This window comes from Mus caroli, chromosome 7, assembly GCF_900094665.2.
Source record: "Mus caroli chromosome 7, CAROLI_EIJ_v1.1, whole genome shotgun sequence".
In the NCBI taxonomy this organism is placed as follows: Eukaryota; Metazoa; Chordata; class Mammalia; order Rodentia; family Muridae; genus Mus; species Mus caroli.
In genome coordinates this window covers 74,741,750-74,760,478 of record NC_034576.1, presented here as the reverse complement: position 1 = coordinate 74,760,478, position 18,729 = coordinate 74,741,750, and the positions used below count along the sequence as shown (strand labels likewise).

General features: G+C 38.5%; 1 protein-coding gene across 3 annotated transcripts in view; it reads left to right on the top strand.

Moving 5' to 3' along the window:
* Mctp2 (multiple C2 and transmembrane domain containing 2) overlaps nt 1–18,729 on the top strand; it is a 228,181-nt gene that overhangs the window by 135,550 nt on the left and 73,902 nt on the right. For all 3 annotated transcript variants that reach the window (XM_021166947.2, XM_029480148.1, XM_029480149.1), the window contains 3 exons: nt 8,174–8,275; nt 9,607–9,681; nt 11,586–11,705. In XM_021166947.2, the coding sequence (XP_021022606.1) occupies nt 8,174–8,275; nt 9,607–9,681; nt 11,586–11,705 (297 nt within the window). The remainder of the gene's footprint in view (nt 1–8,173; nt 8,276–9,606; nt 9,682–11,585; nt 11,706–18,729) is intronic.

Sequence of the window (18,729 nt, the reverse complement as noted above, 5' to 3'; positions counted from 1 at the left end):
AAGCTGTCAGCTTCTGTGGTGCACACTCTCACCTGTGTAGACTAAGTTCCTAAGTTTGTCCCAGTCCCGGAACCAAGATGGCGCTCCCTGCTCCTGAGGCCGAGGGCTCCCGTGCAGGGCAGATTCCTGTCCTCCCCGGCTGGGAGGATGGCCAGATGTCTGCGGCCCGAAAAGGGTGCTGCCTCAGCGGCTCTGTGGCTCCCGCCTNTCCCAGAAGCTGTCTGCCTCTGTTGTGCACACTCTCACCTGTGTAGACTAACTTCCTAAGGAACCAAGATGGCGCTCCCTGCTCCTGAGGCAGAGGGCTCCCATTGGACTACATTACTAATCTATCAAGCAAGGTGTATCCACTGGTGCAGTAGGGGCATGACTGTTATAGTGGTAACCAACTATACTCTGATGGTACTTAAGGCCCACTTCATAGTTCATAATTCCATAGCTGGGGAAATTTTAGGCCCTTATGGTGATTTTACTACTCTTTATCAGAATTGACATGGTACTAAAATCTCTTCTAAATTTACTTATGCCAAGAGAAAACTGGTAGGCCCAACCTTAATAAGAGAAACTTATCTGAATATAGAGATAATGGCTGATTGATGTTCTAAGAATAAGGGATCTCTGTGTATAGACCTATATAGGCCATTTGTACCACTTCCATTAAAGTTGATTGAATATTGTAGAAAAGGGGTTAGAAAAAAATCTAAGAGCCTGAAAATGGGGAGAAGGAAAGTCAAATACTCTTTCTAGAAGTAATATAGACAATGTAGCCATAATCTCACAGCAGCTGCAGTGGTCTACAAATGGCACAAGACTAGATCCTGTAAATAGTTAATTAGGAATCTGGAAGGGATCCATGTATCCCTACCCCTGTTTGCTTAACTATGGGATACCAGTGGATTCTGAGAAGGTAATAATTGTGTTCAGGTGTGTATCCACTGTCAAGCCTATCATGCTTCAATGAATAATTCCAATCCTCTGGTCAAACATGTGATGCTTATTAAACTCAGCGAGTCTAAAAACCAAAAGGTCTCACTGTGGGGAAGGGACTTAGTCCTCAGTGAGCAAATGGAAAAAGTAGTAAGAGACAAAATCCCTCAGATCCTCAGATGTCAGTCTAGGTAGCCAAAACACCAATTGCTATGGTAAATTCAAAGAGGAAAGATAGAATGGATAAAAAGCAAAATTATAGCCTATGACCACAAGTTTCCAGGCAGCCTGGATTGTCTTTAATTACTGAGTCTAAGGCAAGTCAACTAGGCAGAAAAGTTAACCCAGAACAGAAACCCTCAGCACAGAAATGCCTTATCTAGTAATGGTCTTGGTGGTTAAGAATGTAGAACAAACTGATATATCAGGGGCTGACCCACTGGCTTCTCATGTAACTTGGCTCAGTTTTTACTAATGACTTGACTTCTTGCTCTTTGATTACTATTTGCTGACATGAAGATAATTCTTACATGTATATTGAGAGGATAAGTGAACTGGCAAATACGAAGCAATTAGCCCTTGCACACTGACCAGTCATCATCTTCCCTTACCTTGTGTTACAATATAAATGTTCCAATTAATTTAAGCAACAGAATTAACAAACCTGACTAAGGATTTTCATCATCAAATGGAAAAAAAGGGATGCCTTAAAATGCTGTTGGAAAGTTATTTGGATTAAAATGATTTAGAATGCCACATACATGCATCTTGTACATTTATAGTCTGGGTATCTATTTTAAAGAAGAACCCTGGGCTCCCAGAGATAAAGTAATTATGTACAGTCATACAGACACAGAATATCAGAATTGGGAACTGAGTGTAAATCTGTCTGATTTCATAAAGTAGGTACCAGCCCCCAGCTTATTTCTCTAAGCTAGAATGACCTGAGCCAGAAATGACAGGGAAAAAGGCAACCTTCTTCACTGGGAATGTAAATCTGGAAATGTAAGTCCCTGAAGGATTTCAGGAAACCGACTTGATAAGGCTTGTTGAAACCCTAAAATTATTCACCCGTCAAGAATCAGCAATTCTATCACGGGGATGTCTTCAGGAATGAATGGTACAAGCAACTATGTGTTAACAACTCCACACAGCCTACAATTGCTTACGACTGGGGTGAACTTAAAGAACTATAACACAATTCATCAAATATACTCAAGAAGAGTATACTTGCAACCAGGTTGTGGGCGGTAATCCCAGATACTCTGAAGGCTGAGGCAGGAGAATGGCAAAATCTAAGCCCTCTGTGAGCTATAGGATAAACTCAACACCAAGCTAAATAACTTAGTTTTAAAAAAAAAAATTGAAAGGAGAAAATAGCAGGTGGACTATAGCTCAGTGGGAGCATACTTGCTCAGGCTGTCTGAGGCTCTGGTGTTACCAGTATATCCACACACATACCTTTGTATATATGTACACAAGTATAATCTCTGTGCATATGGATTAAGTCCAAAAGAGATGATATTAAACATATGTCATCTATTTAACAATTCCTATGAATTCCCCACTGTGACTGACTGTTGTTCATGTATTTCCCCTCTGAGATAATGTAGCCTTATTATTTACAATTTAAGAATTAAGAAATAAGAACAGAGGAGCTAAGTATTTTAAACAATCCTCTCCAATCTAACCTTGTAGTCAAATTAAAATATGAACTCAGTTTATCTACCTTTAGGGTCTTCCTCAGACATTGCCTGTCCTATTTCAATTTTTTAAGTAAAAGGTTTTTTATATTAAAACATTATAAATAAAAACTACATCATACCAAAATTATCCAAATGTAAAAATATATTTGATAGTGTAAGTGTAAAATCCAAGATAGATCTCAGAATAGATATTCTGTTTGGAAAGTCACTGAGATGTATGGAGTACTCTAGTCTTACAAGAGACAGAAATAATTATTTACATTACAAATTATAGATGCATTTGTCCAAAGATATTAATTCCATATTTCCCTTATGCGTGTTATTTTTTTATAATTTTCCCCATAACATTTAGAATCATTTGTATGGTTTGTGTGGAAATAGCTCATATTTTAGGGAGACTGGCTGAGAAGCCATAAGCACACCAGGCTTTGTGTCCTTTTTCAAGTTCAGATCTCAGTTTGCCTTCTGGTACAGGACTAGCTGCCGTGGAGAGAAGTGAGATGTGGTGTGAGGGCCAAGGAAACCTTTCTGGGTAGCTCCTTGGTAGCTGTTCTCTCTGCTGGGCTAAGCATAGACTCCTGGACTTACTAGTCCCTCATGCTATTTGTAACTCACGCCATTGGACCCACACCTGATTCCAAGCTGCATGCAGAATGTGAAGTGCTATCAAATAATGTGTATTAACTGTCCTCTTGCCAAGCCGTGTGTCTCTCCTTGTCATATTTATTGGGGAGCCATTTAGCATGTACGTCGGCTGGGTTCAGCTGCTGTACCATGCTGAAGTCAAAGTCTCTCTCTCTCTCTCTCAAATAATGTGTATTAACTGTCCTCTTGCCGTGTGTCTCTCCTTGTCATATTTATTGGGGAGCCATTTAGCATGTACTTTGGCTGGGTTCAGCTGCTGTACCATGCTGAAGTCAAAGTCTCTCTCTCTCTCTCTCTCTCTCTCTCTCTCTCTCTCTCTCTCTCTCTCTTGTCACATGGAATGGAGAATAGTATTTGATACAGGAAGATAGCCTTTATCCAAATATTCTGCCTTTTCTAATTAGAAGGTCAAATAGTGATGGAATCAATACGATTTTTTTTTTTTTACACTCAGGATTTTGATCTTGAATGCATGTCTTTCTTCCTTAAGCTCTCCTTCGTATTGACTCTAATTAACTTCGGTAAAACATCACATCAAAGAGTTTTATGGTGAATCACAATAAAGATAATTGTTGTTTGGAGAAAATGCAATTGGGAAAGTTTTTTTCTTTGTCCTAGCTGAAGTATATTACATTCAGGCGATGGCTTTAAGAATCACTCATAGAGCATTCATGTGACTCAGGAAACTTATCAACTTTTGAAATGTTTCTCATATTTACAGTGCTTAAGAGTAAGCAGAGGTAATAATCTTTCATGAAGAAAAAATGTTAGTTTAAGAATTATTATGGTATATATTAAAATTTTTATTTTATTAACATGATAATTTGTAAGTTAATTTGTTTGCAGTTTCATACACACACACACACACACACACACACACACACACACACACACACACAGATATGTGTGTGTATACTTTAAACATTTATCTGCTCTTATCTCCTGCCACCTTTTTATTCTATCTTCCTTCCTCTGCACAAATCTGTCTTTCACATTCATGTCTGCCCATGTGACTGTGGCCCACCAAGATGAAGCAGCACCATCTGTGTGATTGTCTTTAGAGCTCTTCCTTGGGGCCCTGTGGGCTCAGCAGAGGGTATACAACTAAAGGAAGTGACTTTCTCTCTCTGCAATCTGTGCAGAGCCACAGTTCAGAGGTGAAAGGAGGGGACTCCAATCCACCCTGTCCCTTCATAGGGACAGCTACAGGCTGGCCTTGTAACATAAATTTTCATAGTAATTTTTCTTTGATCCCAAATCTCAAATTATTACTTAGTAACAGACTTCCTGGAGCTTTTAAACTGTTTGGAGAATTACCAAAGAGTTACCTTTTACAGTGCTCCAGATGGATGACATATAACTCACAGAACAGAAAGTAATGGAAGGTAGGTAGGACAGCTCTTTTTTTTTTCTCATCGTGAAAGGTACTATTCTAAACTATGGGGAAATTTGTTCCTAACAATTCCAGAAGTATTATTCCCAATTATAGAATATATATTCCTAATTAGATTACATATCTTTTATATTACCCTGTGAGGATGTCTTAAATTATGGTCTAATATTTTCCTCCTTACCTACACAGTTGAATATAAAGATTATATAATAAATCTGTTCCAAGATTTTATCTTACAGAACTGAAGTTTAATATATTAGCTGGCCTCCCCTCTCCCCCTTCCCCCTCACCCCCCACCCCCCCTCTGAGAACCTTAGTTTGGTGGAAATGTAGTCTTAGCAGGTGTAAGCACAGAAGACTCTCCAAATCAGCATGAGGACCCATCTCCTTTTGTTGTGAATTTAAAGTGATGGTTTCTTCTGGATGAGCTAACAATAGTTTCCAGCTCTAGCTTAATATTAGAGACAAGGATTCAAACAGATTCTCACCTCTAAATGTTCTTTGGGCTGTGTTTTAATTTTCCTATTATATTAGATTTGTTAAATTTTAGTATTAAAAATTATCTTCAGAATTCTCACTATAAATCCTGAGTGTGGCCTTACATATGCAATGTGCTTCTTTAGCATTCATATAGTGCTATCATGCGGGAGCTGGTCAGATGCACCTAGCATTTCCGACCAAATCTTCATCCTCTGTTCAAGTGTTGGCCATTCAGTTACATAATAGAACTGGAAAGTATTTTCCAGAACATTCTCTTTTGTTTTAGTCTCAGTATTTACGGTGATGGCACACTAGCTGCTTTTCATTTTGAACACTATAAACCCATAAAAAGGGGCATGTGTAAAATAATGTCATGAAATTACAGTGGTAGCTACAAAATAAGCTTATAAACTTCATGTATTTTTTAACATTTATTTTATTATCTTTAATCTTTTTTTTTTTTACACTCCAGTCATTATTCCATTCCCGGTCAACCCTCCGACAGCTCCTCATCCATTTCTTGTCCACCAGTCTCCAAGAGGATGTTCCCCCCTGCCCCCACACCATCTCCACCCCCCACCCCCCACTGCCAGGCCTTCCCACTCCCTGGGGCCTCAAGTCTCTCAAGGATTAGATGCATCTTCTCTCACTGAGGCCAGGCCAGGCAGTCCTCTGCTGTATATGTGTTGTGGGGTCTCTTAGCAGCTAGTGTCTGCTGTCTGGTTGGTGGCTTAGTGTCTGAGAGATCTTGGAGGTCCAGGTCAGCTGAGACTGCTGGTCTTCCTATGGGGTTGCCCTCCTCCTCAACTTCTTCCAGTCTTTCCTTAATTCAAACCACAGGCGTCTCCGACTTCAGTCCATTGTTTGGGTGTAAGTGTCTACATCTGCCTTGGTCAGCTGCTTATTGGGCCTCAAAATCTAAATACTTTTTTAAGTCTATTTTTTATGAATATAAAGCTTCAGAAAAAAAAATAAAAGAAGAGTTAGATGTGTACCAATATCCTATTTATTTTCTGATCCAGGAAAGGGATTGTGATATTTATATATATTCAAGAGGAATAGAGGTTTTTAATTTTATAATCTTCAAACATTTAATATTTGTGAATTCCAATGTAATTTTTCTATTAAAGTAGTAAATGTTACATTGTATCTTTGTTTTTTGATGATATCTTCAATGTTCCTACATGGATTCTGAATTTCGCTGACACAATGGTAGGGACATTGAGTAACAGGAAATGGTCATTTACCAAATTAAAAAAAATCCTTCTACGAAATATTTTTATATGGACACTTCTTGTTCTTTTGTTGACCTTCCCTCGCCCTTAAGAAATCATGGAAATTTTAAGCTAACATTACAAGAACTGAGGACAGAAACAAATTGAAGTTGGAAGTACTTCAGCTTGGCAAATTGACATGCTGTTTTTGTCTTTATGTCTTTCAACTTTAACACCCACAATTTATTAAGTGAGACTCCGTGCCAGAGCGGAAGCCGAGGATCCTGTTTGGACACCGTTGAGGAAGGAAGCCGGGACTTTATGGGGCACCCCCTTCCTCTCAGCCACTGACCAGGAAAGCCATCTTTCCATATGAAAGCTATTCAATCTGAGAGGTGGGGTGCTTTGGGAAGGAAGATGACCTCTCCCTTGTAAAGTGGAATTGCTGTTTCCCCACCGTGACTTACTCAATGCATTTCCACCAGTGTTTATAAGACCACTTGTGTGAATGATTGTGGTGACAGCAATAGTCATTTAAAATATGGCTCAGATTCCTGGCCTTCCAATTTCTCAAGTTATTTGAATTATTAAGCACTACAGTCACAATAGAATGTTTGATAAGCTCAGGCTGTGCTGAGGCTCTTTTAGAGAAGAGTGTTTTCTAAATGCCACAAGTGTCATCAGCCTGTCCACCACTACTGCTCTGTACAAAAAGCATGGCTGCCCTCAATCTGAAGACAGAACACGGATTTCTTTAGTTAACACCCTTTCAAGGCAGCCAAGGGCTTTCTGAGCTGTCATAGGAAGGGTTTGCTTATCTATCAAACAGTCTGGGAATGGCAGGTCGCTAGCATAGTTCATGGAAGTGCTGGGACATGCAGGATGGAGGTCAGAGTGACTTTGTGCTGTCAAAGTTGTGTAGGTAATGTTGTGTCGCTTGATTTATTTGGGACCTTGACCTTAACCTCAGCTAAGATTTGATTTAATTAATTTGAGAATTACTGATAGCTATATAATAAAAATTAGTTGCTTTAGTCATTTCCTTATGATTCTTCAATCTTCTTTGGGAATAATTTTATACTTAAAGGAAAACTGTGAAGAACTTTTCTTCCCATGCTAGCATCTTACATTACTGTGTTGCATTTGCCAGCACCAGAATGTCACCAATAGTAGTATCTTATGAGTAAGTAAACTTGGGTCCTCATTTGGATTTTAGCTGATCCTTCATTAATATAATTTTTTCCCTTCCAGGAACTAGTTCATGGTACTAGATATATTTAACTATCCTAGTCTTTTCTGATTCATAACAGTATTATACTCTGTCATTATTTTCCACATGACTTGACAATTTTTAGAATTATTGGCAACAAATTTTGGAGGAAGTTCATTATATTTGAGTATGTGGAAAAGTTTGGTCACCAGAATGGGGGAGGGGGTCCTGTTATTATATCATAATCCATACCACTAGGTTTCTTTCAACTACTTTAAGCTGATGGTTGTTACTTTATCTTCCTATCAATTATAATTTCATTCTAAATTAAAAGTTGATTAATCTTGTAGTTAGTGCCTGAGTAATATTTCCTTCACCTGTAACCATATGGTGGTAAAAAAATGAAATCACTATAAAAACTGGAAATTAATTACCGAGTCATGTCAGAAGATATAAAATGAGTTGTAAAATCCATTTTTGCAGAGACAAAAAAAAAAATTAAATACCTTTCCAACTTTGTCAAAGTTAGTTTTGGTTTTGCTATTGAAAACACACAGATCATAGCACTAATATATACTTTGCTTTTTATTCCTCACAGATTAGAGATGGACAACCAAACTGTTATGTGTTGAAGAATAAAGACTTAGAGCAAGCTTTTAAAGGGCTTATTTACTTAGAGTTGGACCTCATATATAATCCGGTAAGTGCCCTCCGGGTGTGCCGCCCAACTTCTCAGGACCCGAAACACATGGTGCTCAGCCTGTTCAGGCTCAGATCAGTGTCAAAGATTTCAGGATTGAAGCTTGAGAATGGGTGGGGTGACTGTGTTTAAAACTCAGTCGTAAAATCCATGCTGGATGTTCTAGTTTTCAAACAGTTGAGCCAGCAGGATTGATGAGGCTTAAATTCACAATAGTCGAAAAGTCAAGGGAATAATTAAAAATAAAGGAAAGGATAGTCTTTGCATATCTATAGGTTCATATATGCTTTGTATCTACAGATTACATAGAGATAATACATTATATAAAAATGTAATCCACTCTAGAAACAAAATTTATGTCACATATAATCTACATATAATATATAGTGCATCTGTTTATTCTATGATAGGCAAGCTCTGCAGTCTCTAAAACAACGTATATCATAGCTTTCATCTCTCTCTCTCTCTCTCTCTCTCTCTCTCTCTCTCTCTATCTATCTATATATATGCACACACATACACACACACATATACACACACATATATATATATATTTAATTCTCACTAGTGCTGAAATTGGGGTTGAGTCATCAATATGAGTGTGTGTTCTTCCCAGTTTCTTCCTCTTCTGCTCAAGTGGACCATCTGTACAGTTTGCAGGAGAGGTGACCTCTCCCAATATACTACTTTCCTCTGGGAAGCATTTGTGTATAGATTATATGGAGATTATGCTATTTAGTCAAGACATAAGTGCTGTCTCAGGTGGAAAACATGCTTGTTCACGGACACAGTGGAAGTACATTTGTCTTTCATTTTTTGAAGGTTTCCCTTTCTCTGCTGGTTTGAACACGTCAGTAAATTCCCCTGGGGCTTAGTTTTCCCCTTATAAAGGACCTACCATGGCCCATTTGTGTGCTCTCTCAGGTCACTGGAGGTAATGGGATTGTCTGTGGAAATGTTTTAATGGACTGAGAACTGCCCTTCCTCTTTGAGGTACAATTGCCTAAAGTTTAGTTCAAAAATGAGAGAGGACATTTTCATCATTTAGATTAGCATGAAAATGTAGGAAGCTCTGTGTTGGTCCTGGTTCGAATACTTTTGTGGATATAGCCAAGTGGTGACAAGACCACCCATGGTCTAGCCTGGCTTACCAGGGACTGTATGGCCCTGTGTCTCAGGAAACTGCCCAAGAATGACTGGATCTACCACTTTCTGGTTCATGGACATTACCTGTGGGTTATAAGGTCCCATTTTCTGTGATCTTTTCTCAGCTACTCAGAGAGAGAATGAAGTTTATGAATGCTGCCCTTGTAACAACCATGTTTTTCTAGGTCAAAGCAAGTATCAGGACCTTCACTCCAAGAGAAAAACGCTTTGTGGAAGACAGCCGCAAGCTGTCCAAAAAGGTAGGTGGCCCTCTGAGTACCTTTATCAGCCAGCGTCCAAGTACTTCTTAGTCATTGCTGGCTTTTATTTTATTTTTCCTCTTCTCTCTCACTCCTTTCTCATCTGGACTGCTCATCTTTGCACTTCTTTCTCTTGTCTTTTCTCTCAAAAAATGGGCCAGGTCAATGAGGAGTGGCTTATTCCATATTCTTGGGAGGAAGGAGGGGGTGTGAGCTCTGCAGTGGGCTAGGGAGTTCTTTAAGAGACACCCTCAATGCCTTTGTCCCTTTCACTGGTGGCATTTCTCTTTCTTGCCTTCACAGATGAGGACAAGTGCTTTCTGCTTGTTCACTGGATGAAGGGATTTCCCAGCAGTCTAAGGAAGCTCCTAGCCTCAGATTCCCCTAGGGCTGAGGTTACTCTCTGGGTTTAAATTTAGGGTGTGCTTGCATCTTACCCCATATGGGAATTAGCTGTCTTTCTTTCTGCTCATTGTCTGGAATTCTTCTCTTATCAGTTTAACAAAAAGTAAAGATCCAGAACTAGGGGGAGGAACTTCACATTAAAACTGAGGGGCGTTGGGGTAGGGGTGAACCATAAACCAAAAAACCCCATGACCTCTGCATTTCTTTCTTCTGAGCCCCTCCCTGTCCTCTTTAGATACAGGCCAGGATTTCAGCCAGTACCCATTGTTCCTCTTCAGTTGTGTAACAAAGAACAAAGCGTCCCCCCTCTAAAAATGTTTATTACTTCCACAGCTTCCTCTGGGGTGAGCAGCTGTGCATGACACAAAGCAGTTAAATATAAAGCCATCTTCTCTTCCTCTTGTTTCCCATGAACTTCTGGGCACCTTGCTGGGGAAGGGACTTAGCAGGCTTTTGGAGGAAAGTATCGAAATGTTTTGGTTTTGGTACCACAGTCATTTGAGTGCAATAGTCATTGTGTGTAATCCGAGTCTATGTCCTCATTTTTATTATTATTATTATTTTTGTCTTTTGCTCTGTTTACTTGAAAGTTAAAACCTAAGTGGAGGTAGGCAGGGTGACTGCTTTGCAAGCAAATCAAAATACTGTGCCTCCCAGTGGGAGAAAAGACATTTCCTTTACAAAACAATGTTACCACTGGGGTGGCTTTGGCTCTGAGAATAGAGGGGAGATCTGGGACTAAACTCCCTGGGTGTGTCAGGACCCTCCTTCAGTGCAGCACAACACTGGGTACCCTAGGTTACAAAGTTGAAATTTTTACTTTTGAAACAAATATTTCAAACCATCTATTGTAGGATAGATAGGCAGTTCTCTAAAGAGAAGAATTCTCATAACCACCTGTAAGGTTAAAGACAATGCCAGGACTACTTTGGGAGAAAGGTTGAAAAGTGTGTTGAAGATGATAGAGTTGGGAAATGGGGAGGGGGAATCTGGATTCCATTTCTACAACTATACTTTTTGGACTAACATAGCGATGAAGCTAGGCCTGTCCTACTGGTGGTCTTTCCATCTGTGTCCATACTAAATAATAACTTGGCACTCATTGCAATTCTGTCTCTGTTTTATTCTCTCTCTCTCTCTCTCTCTCTCTCTCTCTCTCTCTCTCTCTCTCTCTGCCACACCATGTACACACACACATATGTATGTTCTCTCCCATGCATGTACATGCACACAGTATTCACACATACCAAATGCTAGGTTGCTGCAGTTCTTGTTTGACAGCTGAATTCTGTACTGAACACTACTAAAGCAAGCTTTTTTTCTTTTACAAATTGAGCCTTAACACAGGTTAGATATGCTTGTCTCCTATGGATGCAATAGGACCATATATATATGGTACTGTACATAATACAATTTGAAGAGCTACAGCAGCTGATCTTAGGGAATATCCAGAGCATGTAAATCTAACTGTCTGTTTTTCCATCTTCTTATAAAAACAGATATTATCAAGAGATGTAGACCGTGTAAAAAGACTCACTTTGGCAATATGGAACACAGTACAGTTCTTCAAAAGCTGCTTCCAATGGGAGTCCACATTAAGGAGTACAATAGCATTTGTGGTAAGATTTTTCTTTTTAATGTTCACATTATTTTCTGTTTATATACATACATTTATCTCTCTATAATGTGACATATGAGGTTAGCCTTTCTAAGACTGACTCTGAGTAAAGGTGACCCATAAGAATTCTTTTAAATTATTCAAAAGCTATCCATATAATATTTCTCGTTGAGCTTAAAAGAGCCAGTATCTATATGTTTCTGTGGTGCTATTGAAGCATATTTATATAGTCTTTACCTGGCCATTAATATTTTTCAAAATGGCAGCTGGAAACAGTATGACTAAATTACAACTGAATGGTTCTACTTTAGTTTGTCAGCAAATTATTAAAAAATTCAATATTAAAAAATATGTATACACATCAAGCTTTAGATACAATAGATCATGGCAAATTAAAGTGGGGCTCAACACCATAATTGAGAAATACTTGTCAGAACATTGTCGCATTCTCATGAGCATAATAATATCCTAGTGTCAAAGAGCTGCAAGAGATTGTTGAGTCTATCGCTGAGAGTCCATGAGTCCTTGCACCATAGCATTGCTTGGCATCTCTGGAGTGTTTGCTCTCATTTGTAAAGGGACTGGTCCTTAAGCAGATTGATAATGTCCGCTCTGGGGGAGATTAACATTCCAGATTCCTTGTATGTGTTTTGTATCTGGTATTAATGGTAAATTTCTATACAGTTTCTATAGTTATATAAAAGGTTGCAATATGGTTCTAGACTATATATATCATGGTCCATGGCAAGTCAGATTTCTCCTGTTTCATGTTGACAGTACATCCTCAATATTTTCTTTTGCCTTGCATTGCATTTTTAACCTTAGTTTACATGATGTGTATATTACATATATATATATATATATATATATATATGAGATAATATAACATAATAGTCACATATATAATATCTTATATAAATATATGTGTATTTATATATGAATAGAAGATATTAGTGCTTCATTGTGATCTCAAAGTTATTTTCACATATTTTATAGAACCAATATGCCAACTCCATGAGAGACTTTTCTTTGACAGTGGGTACCATTTTGATTGGATTATTTTCATTTTGCATCACTTCAGGACATCTATGTGTCTGTCATTGTCCTGACATTTATTTAGCCATTTCCCTGTCTTACAACCTATTCAGCTGGTGGCTTCATATATCAGGCTCCTCTTCCACCTCCTCAGATCCACTTCCTACCCAGATTCCCTTTCAAAACTTTCCATGGACTGTTGTGTACAGTTCTGGCCCTCAGAGGAAAGTGCACACAGTTGGTGTCTGCTTCCAGCCAGCACTCTGGCCAGCCATGTGAGAAGTAGAGGATTCCCCCCCCCCCTTTTTTAACTGAGTTCTGGCTCTGAGACTTTAGAAAAACAGATCTGTTGCCCTGGATTCAGTAAGGGGATGACAGAGATGATTAATGGGCTGCCGGGCTGATCTGAAGAAAGATTAAAACAAATGAAGGGAAACAGGTTGTCCGGTAAAGAGGACTTCTGGACAGGAAGGGAGCCTTGACAGGGGGCCTCTCCTCCACTGCCTCTGCCTTGGCTGAGTCCTCTTTGCTGGGCACCACCCCAGAAAAGAACCTTTACCAAACTGTTAGAAAGAAACTGTGACAATGTGCCTTGGTAGCAAGGGCTCCCAGACAGACGGACAACAGTACCATCCTCTCCTAATCGATTTATTGTAGCCTAATGTACAAGAATACCTGGGCTTATGAGACTATGACAGGCTCTACTGTTTGCATGAAAGGCATATTTAGGTCAATACATCACTGAAAAAAGATCAGGTTTAGCCACAAATACTGTAGAGTCAACTTGTACCCATGTACTCGAACATCACAGATTCAACCAGGCACAACTAATTATTCTTAAAAATTGCATCCACATGAAACAAGTACCGACATTTCTCTGTCTTTACATCTCATATAAAACAGTATTGCAACTATATTTGTTTTTTATTTTATTTTATGTCATAAGCAATTTAGAATGTATTTAAAGAACAGAATAATGTGTGCATACACGCGCACACACACACACTACAAATTTGCGCATGTACTTGCATGTGCAAGTGTATGTATGTCTGTGTGTGTGTGTGTGTGTGTGTATTTGCCCTACTTCTTGTTAAAATTACATCATGAGAAAAAATGACATCATGAGCAGCTAAGCTCGTTTTGACGGGACATGTTTTATTTATAATGTAGTCTATAGGCTTGTTAGTTGTCCATATGTATATGTTGTAGTCCAGATGATGGGACTGGATATACATTACTTGAGAATCTGTGGTGGTTGGGTGTCTATGGGGGTGTGTGTATCTTGGACCTAAACCCTAAGTGTAATGAAGGATTACTGTATATACAAACTGTATTACTTGTCTTGAGTGTACTGTTCTGAAATGCATTTAGACACATTTTGCTTTAAATTTGAAACTCCAAGTACAAATGTTTATACCATATGCATAGTGCTTAGTCATGGTGGGTCTCAGAGACACCAAGACACTGCAAGGAAGATAGTTTCTTCCCCAAAGCTGATGGAATATGGTTTCTGCTACTATATGCTATCATTGGAATTATCCCTATAGAGTTTCAGCTCTTTAAAATACAGGACTATATTGTAATATATTTAAAGAGCAGAATAATGGGTGCACACACACACACTTGTGTGCATGCATGCATATGTGTATATGTGTGTGTGTGCATTTGCCCTACTTCTGTTTTTTTGCTGTTAAAATTACATCATGAGAAAAAAAAATACATCATGAGCAGTTAAGGTTTTTTTTTGACGGAGCATGTTTTATTTCTAATGTAGTCTACAGGCTTGTTAGTTGCCCATAGAGCTCTATTGGAACTATACACACAGGGGCTGCTGCTGGGTGTGCTGGATATGTAGAACTCTGTCATAGATTTTCTATCTGCAGACTCTAACCTCCTCATCTAAGTTAAGCCAGAGAGATGCAAGTAGGCTGAGCAAAGGAAGCTCAGCATCTTTTATGTCTGGCCTTCCCCACGTGGATGATATGCATATCATCACTGGTACCCAGTAATGGTTCTTGGGTTGTCTAGTCTGGGCAGAGTGCTGCTGCTTATTATTCATTGGCTTGTTATTCCCTCCATGTTCCACCTACTGGCTTGGATGTTACAGGGCAGAATAGCTTTGTGGGTGTCTGAATACTAGTTGAGAACTTATTCAACAACTGATTCTTCTTGAAACGCCCTTGTGTTCTACTGGGAATGAGGATAAGAGATATAGTTTGGGGCTACTGGAGGAATGAAAAGAATAATTTTGGCAAGCCTAAACTTGATAGGACTGATGTATACTCTTTATTATAGCTGGTTATTCATGTTAAGACCTCAGGGAAACAAGCCATTCATTTTCCTGGAATAGCTGTGAGTATGTCTGCCATAGATCACCCCCTGTCAGAAGCTTCAGTTTACAATTAAACCAGCTTCTAAAGATCCAGCGAGTCTGGTTAGAAGTAGATAGGCAGACATGGAAGAATTTATCATGTTAGATTAAGCATAAAACGGATGCAGTGTAGGACTGATGCCTTGATCCTATGTGGGTGGCTGCATCCCCAACACTAAGGGTTGAATGCTTTCTTGAGTAATTTACTGGTACCTGCTATGGTAAAATTGCTATACGCTGTTGAATTTGTTATTCCAAAAATTTAAATCAGAGAAGTGGCTATCAGTTTGAGAGAGGTGACATGGGAAGTATAGTTGGAAGGAAGGGATGTGAGTGAGACGTATTTCAGAGAAGAAACAAAATGGGGAAGGGGAAGTGATGTCACTATATTTTAATTTAAAGAATATTTGGCACAAAACTTTAATTACAACACAATATCAAGAACATAGAAAATGAAATAGAATATATTTTGTAAATGTTACATTTTCATTTTATTGGGAATGGCCGAAACATTCCACATCACATTTCTTGCCTCGGCGTGTTTTTTTAGGCAGAATATTTCAAATAAAGCTCATATTCTGTCCTTGGAGGTTTGTTTTCCTCTTCATTAAAGTTTGCTAAATATTTTGGTTCATTGTTCTCTCCAAGCCTTAAACATATTATTTATGTTAAATTAACTATATAGTTTCCCTTCTTAAACAAGTCACATTCTTGTCTTTCTCAGTTGAAAGCCAATATAAGGTACTAAGTTATTGACAAAGACAAAAAATGGGCCAGCCATATTAGGAGTAAGTACACCTGTCTGCATGCTGCTCTCTGAATAGAACTTATCCATGTGCACATGGTTAGACCCACATTGACTGTGGACTCTGGGGATACTGAGAGCTCAGGTTACTGCTTTACTCAGTGGGTGTAGTAATCCAAGCATTGCTCACATCTTAACTCAGTGAGTACTGAAACAAGCCTGTAGATGCAGATGCAAAGCTGTGCCCTCTTTTTCACACGGGAAAAATATGAGCCTATGAAGTAGAATGTTGACATTTGTGTGCTCTTAAGGAGGCAAAGAAGGGATGGAAACTCAGATCAGCTGGGTTTAGAAAGGAACTGCTTCATTCTAGGGTTCAATGCTGCTTACCACTGTTGCTCATGACTCAATGCCACTGCTGTCTTTTGGTTTGTATACTTACTCTAGGAGCAAGCTTACTGATTATTTCAGAAGCGCACTGACCTTGCATGCATGGTGGAAATACTTCTTCCAAGGTGCTGATAGATAGATACAGATCCTTACCTGAATGGGCTGGTTCTCCATCAGCCACTTTGTTCACAGTGATGAGGATGAAAAGATATAAAATAAAAATGTTTATGAGATAAAATTAAATAAGATAAAAAGTACCACCGGGGAACAGTTCCAACCTTGGGAATTATGTGACCTGTTCCAGTGTTGGAACCCATAAACCCATTTCCACTTTGAAACCCATGTTCATGACCCAAGGACTACTAGCTCTATATGAATCCCTAGTTGGAATGTCATCTCTCCTACTTTGGGAGGATAATCTTAGATGATTTACAGGTATTTTCCTAGCAAGCATGAGTGAGGGCTGGATAAAACTAATAGATCAAGAATTGGATTTGTACTTTTCAGGTTTTCTGTAAGGTTTTAAGACATTTTAGAAGGATGTAGGGTAAGTTACACACACCTTCAGATTATCTTAATATAACCAGTAAGTAAGCAGCCATTTCTGGTAATGACTCCCCACCCATAATGTCTCTATGGCGGTACATCATTTGATAATGGACTCACAAAACTAGTTTTGCATTGTGATATTATGTAGAATACTATAGAATCAACTGTGTGTGTGTATGTGTATATATATATGTCTCTCTCTCTCTCTCTCTATATATATATATATATATATATATATGGGATTTTGCTTTTTTGTTGCTTTTCTGTATTGATTTATACATAATCTCAGGACTCTGTTAAGATGTGAGCTGTGTTATCACATAAATACATTTTTCCTGTGATGAAATAGCATTTACTAAGAGATGGTCTAATCACAAGGCAACTTTAAGCAACAAAGATATCATGGTGCTTTTAAAAGTTGGGTTGCCTTTCTGGCATTGTGTCTTTCCACCAATCTTTCAGAAAGACACCTACTGTATTGAGAGAGGCTAGTATCCCTGGGCATTGATGGATTCCTAGTTTTATTAAATTTTTTTCTTTAGACACTTGCTGTTAAAAAGTAATCTAAATCTACCATATATCAATGGACATCTTCATAAAGCTATGACTTTAACATCTGTGACTTTTTCTCCCAAACTTTTTAGTGTAAGAAAATGAAGAATTTTTCTTAAGTTGACAGGGCTTGTAATATGATATATAATTTAAGTGATCAATCAACACCTCAAATAAGGTTCAACATACAACTCTCTATGTCTTAGTCATAGGCGGTATTTAACATTTATAGAATCCTTTGTAATTTGAGATCCTACCATATTAAGATGTATAAACTAATTTTACTTTTAACTTAAACACAATAGTAATAGTGGAGCTAGCCATCCCAACATAAAACAGTAACACACATAGACACATACCTGCCCACCCCCCCCCACATGCACATGCACACACAAAACAACCCAGCACAAACAATGTGAAGACAAAGAGGTTTACATTGGTTTGTAATTGGAGGGTACTACTGTCCATCATACTGCAGAATTCAAGGTGCCAGGAGGTTAAAGAGGTAGTTGATCATATGGCCTCTGCATCTGTCTGACAGCAGCCAGAAAGGGATGGATGCTGGCACTTAGCTCACTACCTCTGTTTTGATTCAGACAAAGACTACATACAGCCCATGGAATGGTCTTATTCATAGACACATCTAGTCTTCTTAGTGAACTCACTTTACAAACTCCCCCCACCAGAAATGCCCAGAAATTTGTCTCCATGGCTACTTAGAGCCTGTTAAGTTAGCAGTCATTATTAACTATCACAGTGACCATGATTCCTCTGGGGCACTGAGATTTATCTTGAACAGTAGGTGCAGTTCCAGTTTTGCTTTTGATGTTGGGCTCCTTACATGGTGCCATTCAGATGGCTTTCTGACAATTTGGATATGGGTTCCCAGTATCTGAAACATTTAGCAATTTTGCTAAACAAGACCACTAGCTTATTTGTAACCAGCTGTACTCTTTTGGTGGCAGTCTCCATACCTACTGGTAGCCATCACTGTTCAGGTGGTCCATGTCTATGCCCTTTGAGTTTAAAGATGAACAATATTGTTATGAGAGAAAATAAATATAAACATAAAGTTTTAAGACATTTTAATTGTATGTAACCACATAATATGCATCTATATGATATAAAGTTTATAGTTTTTGACATATCACTTGTTTTAATAGTGACACAATGACTTCTCACACCTTTAGCATGGAAGACTACCTAGCATGCTTTCCAAAAACATGTTAAAGATTTTTTTCCTTCAACAGTTTTTTTTTTTAAAAAGAAGAACAATTCATCATTGCACTTCATGATTATAATTTTTACAACATAATTGCACCTTCTATTGACAACTTCTCAGGCATTAACTAATTATGCCACTTAATAAAATTATAGTAATTG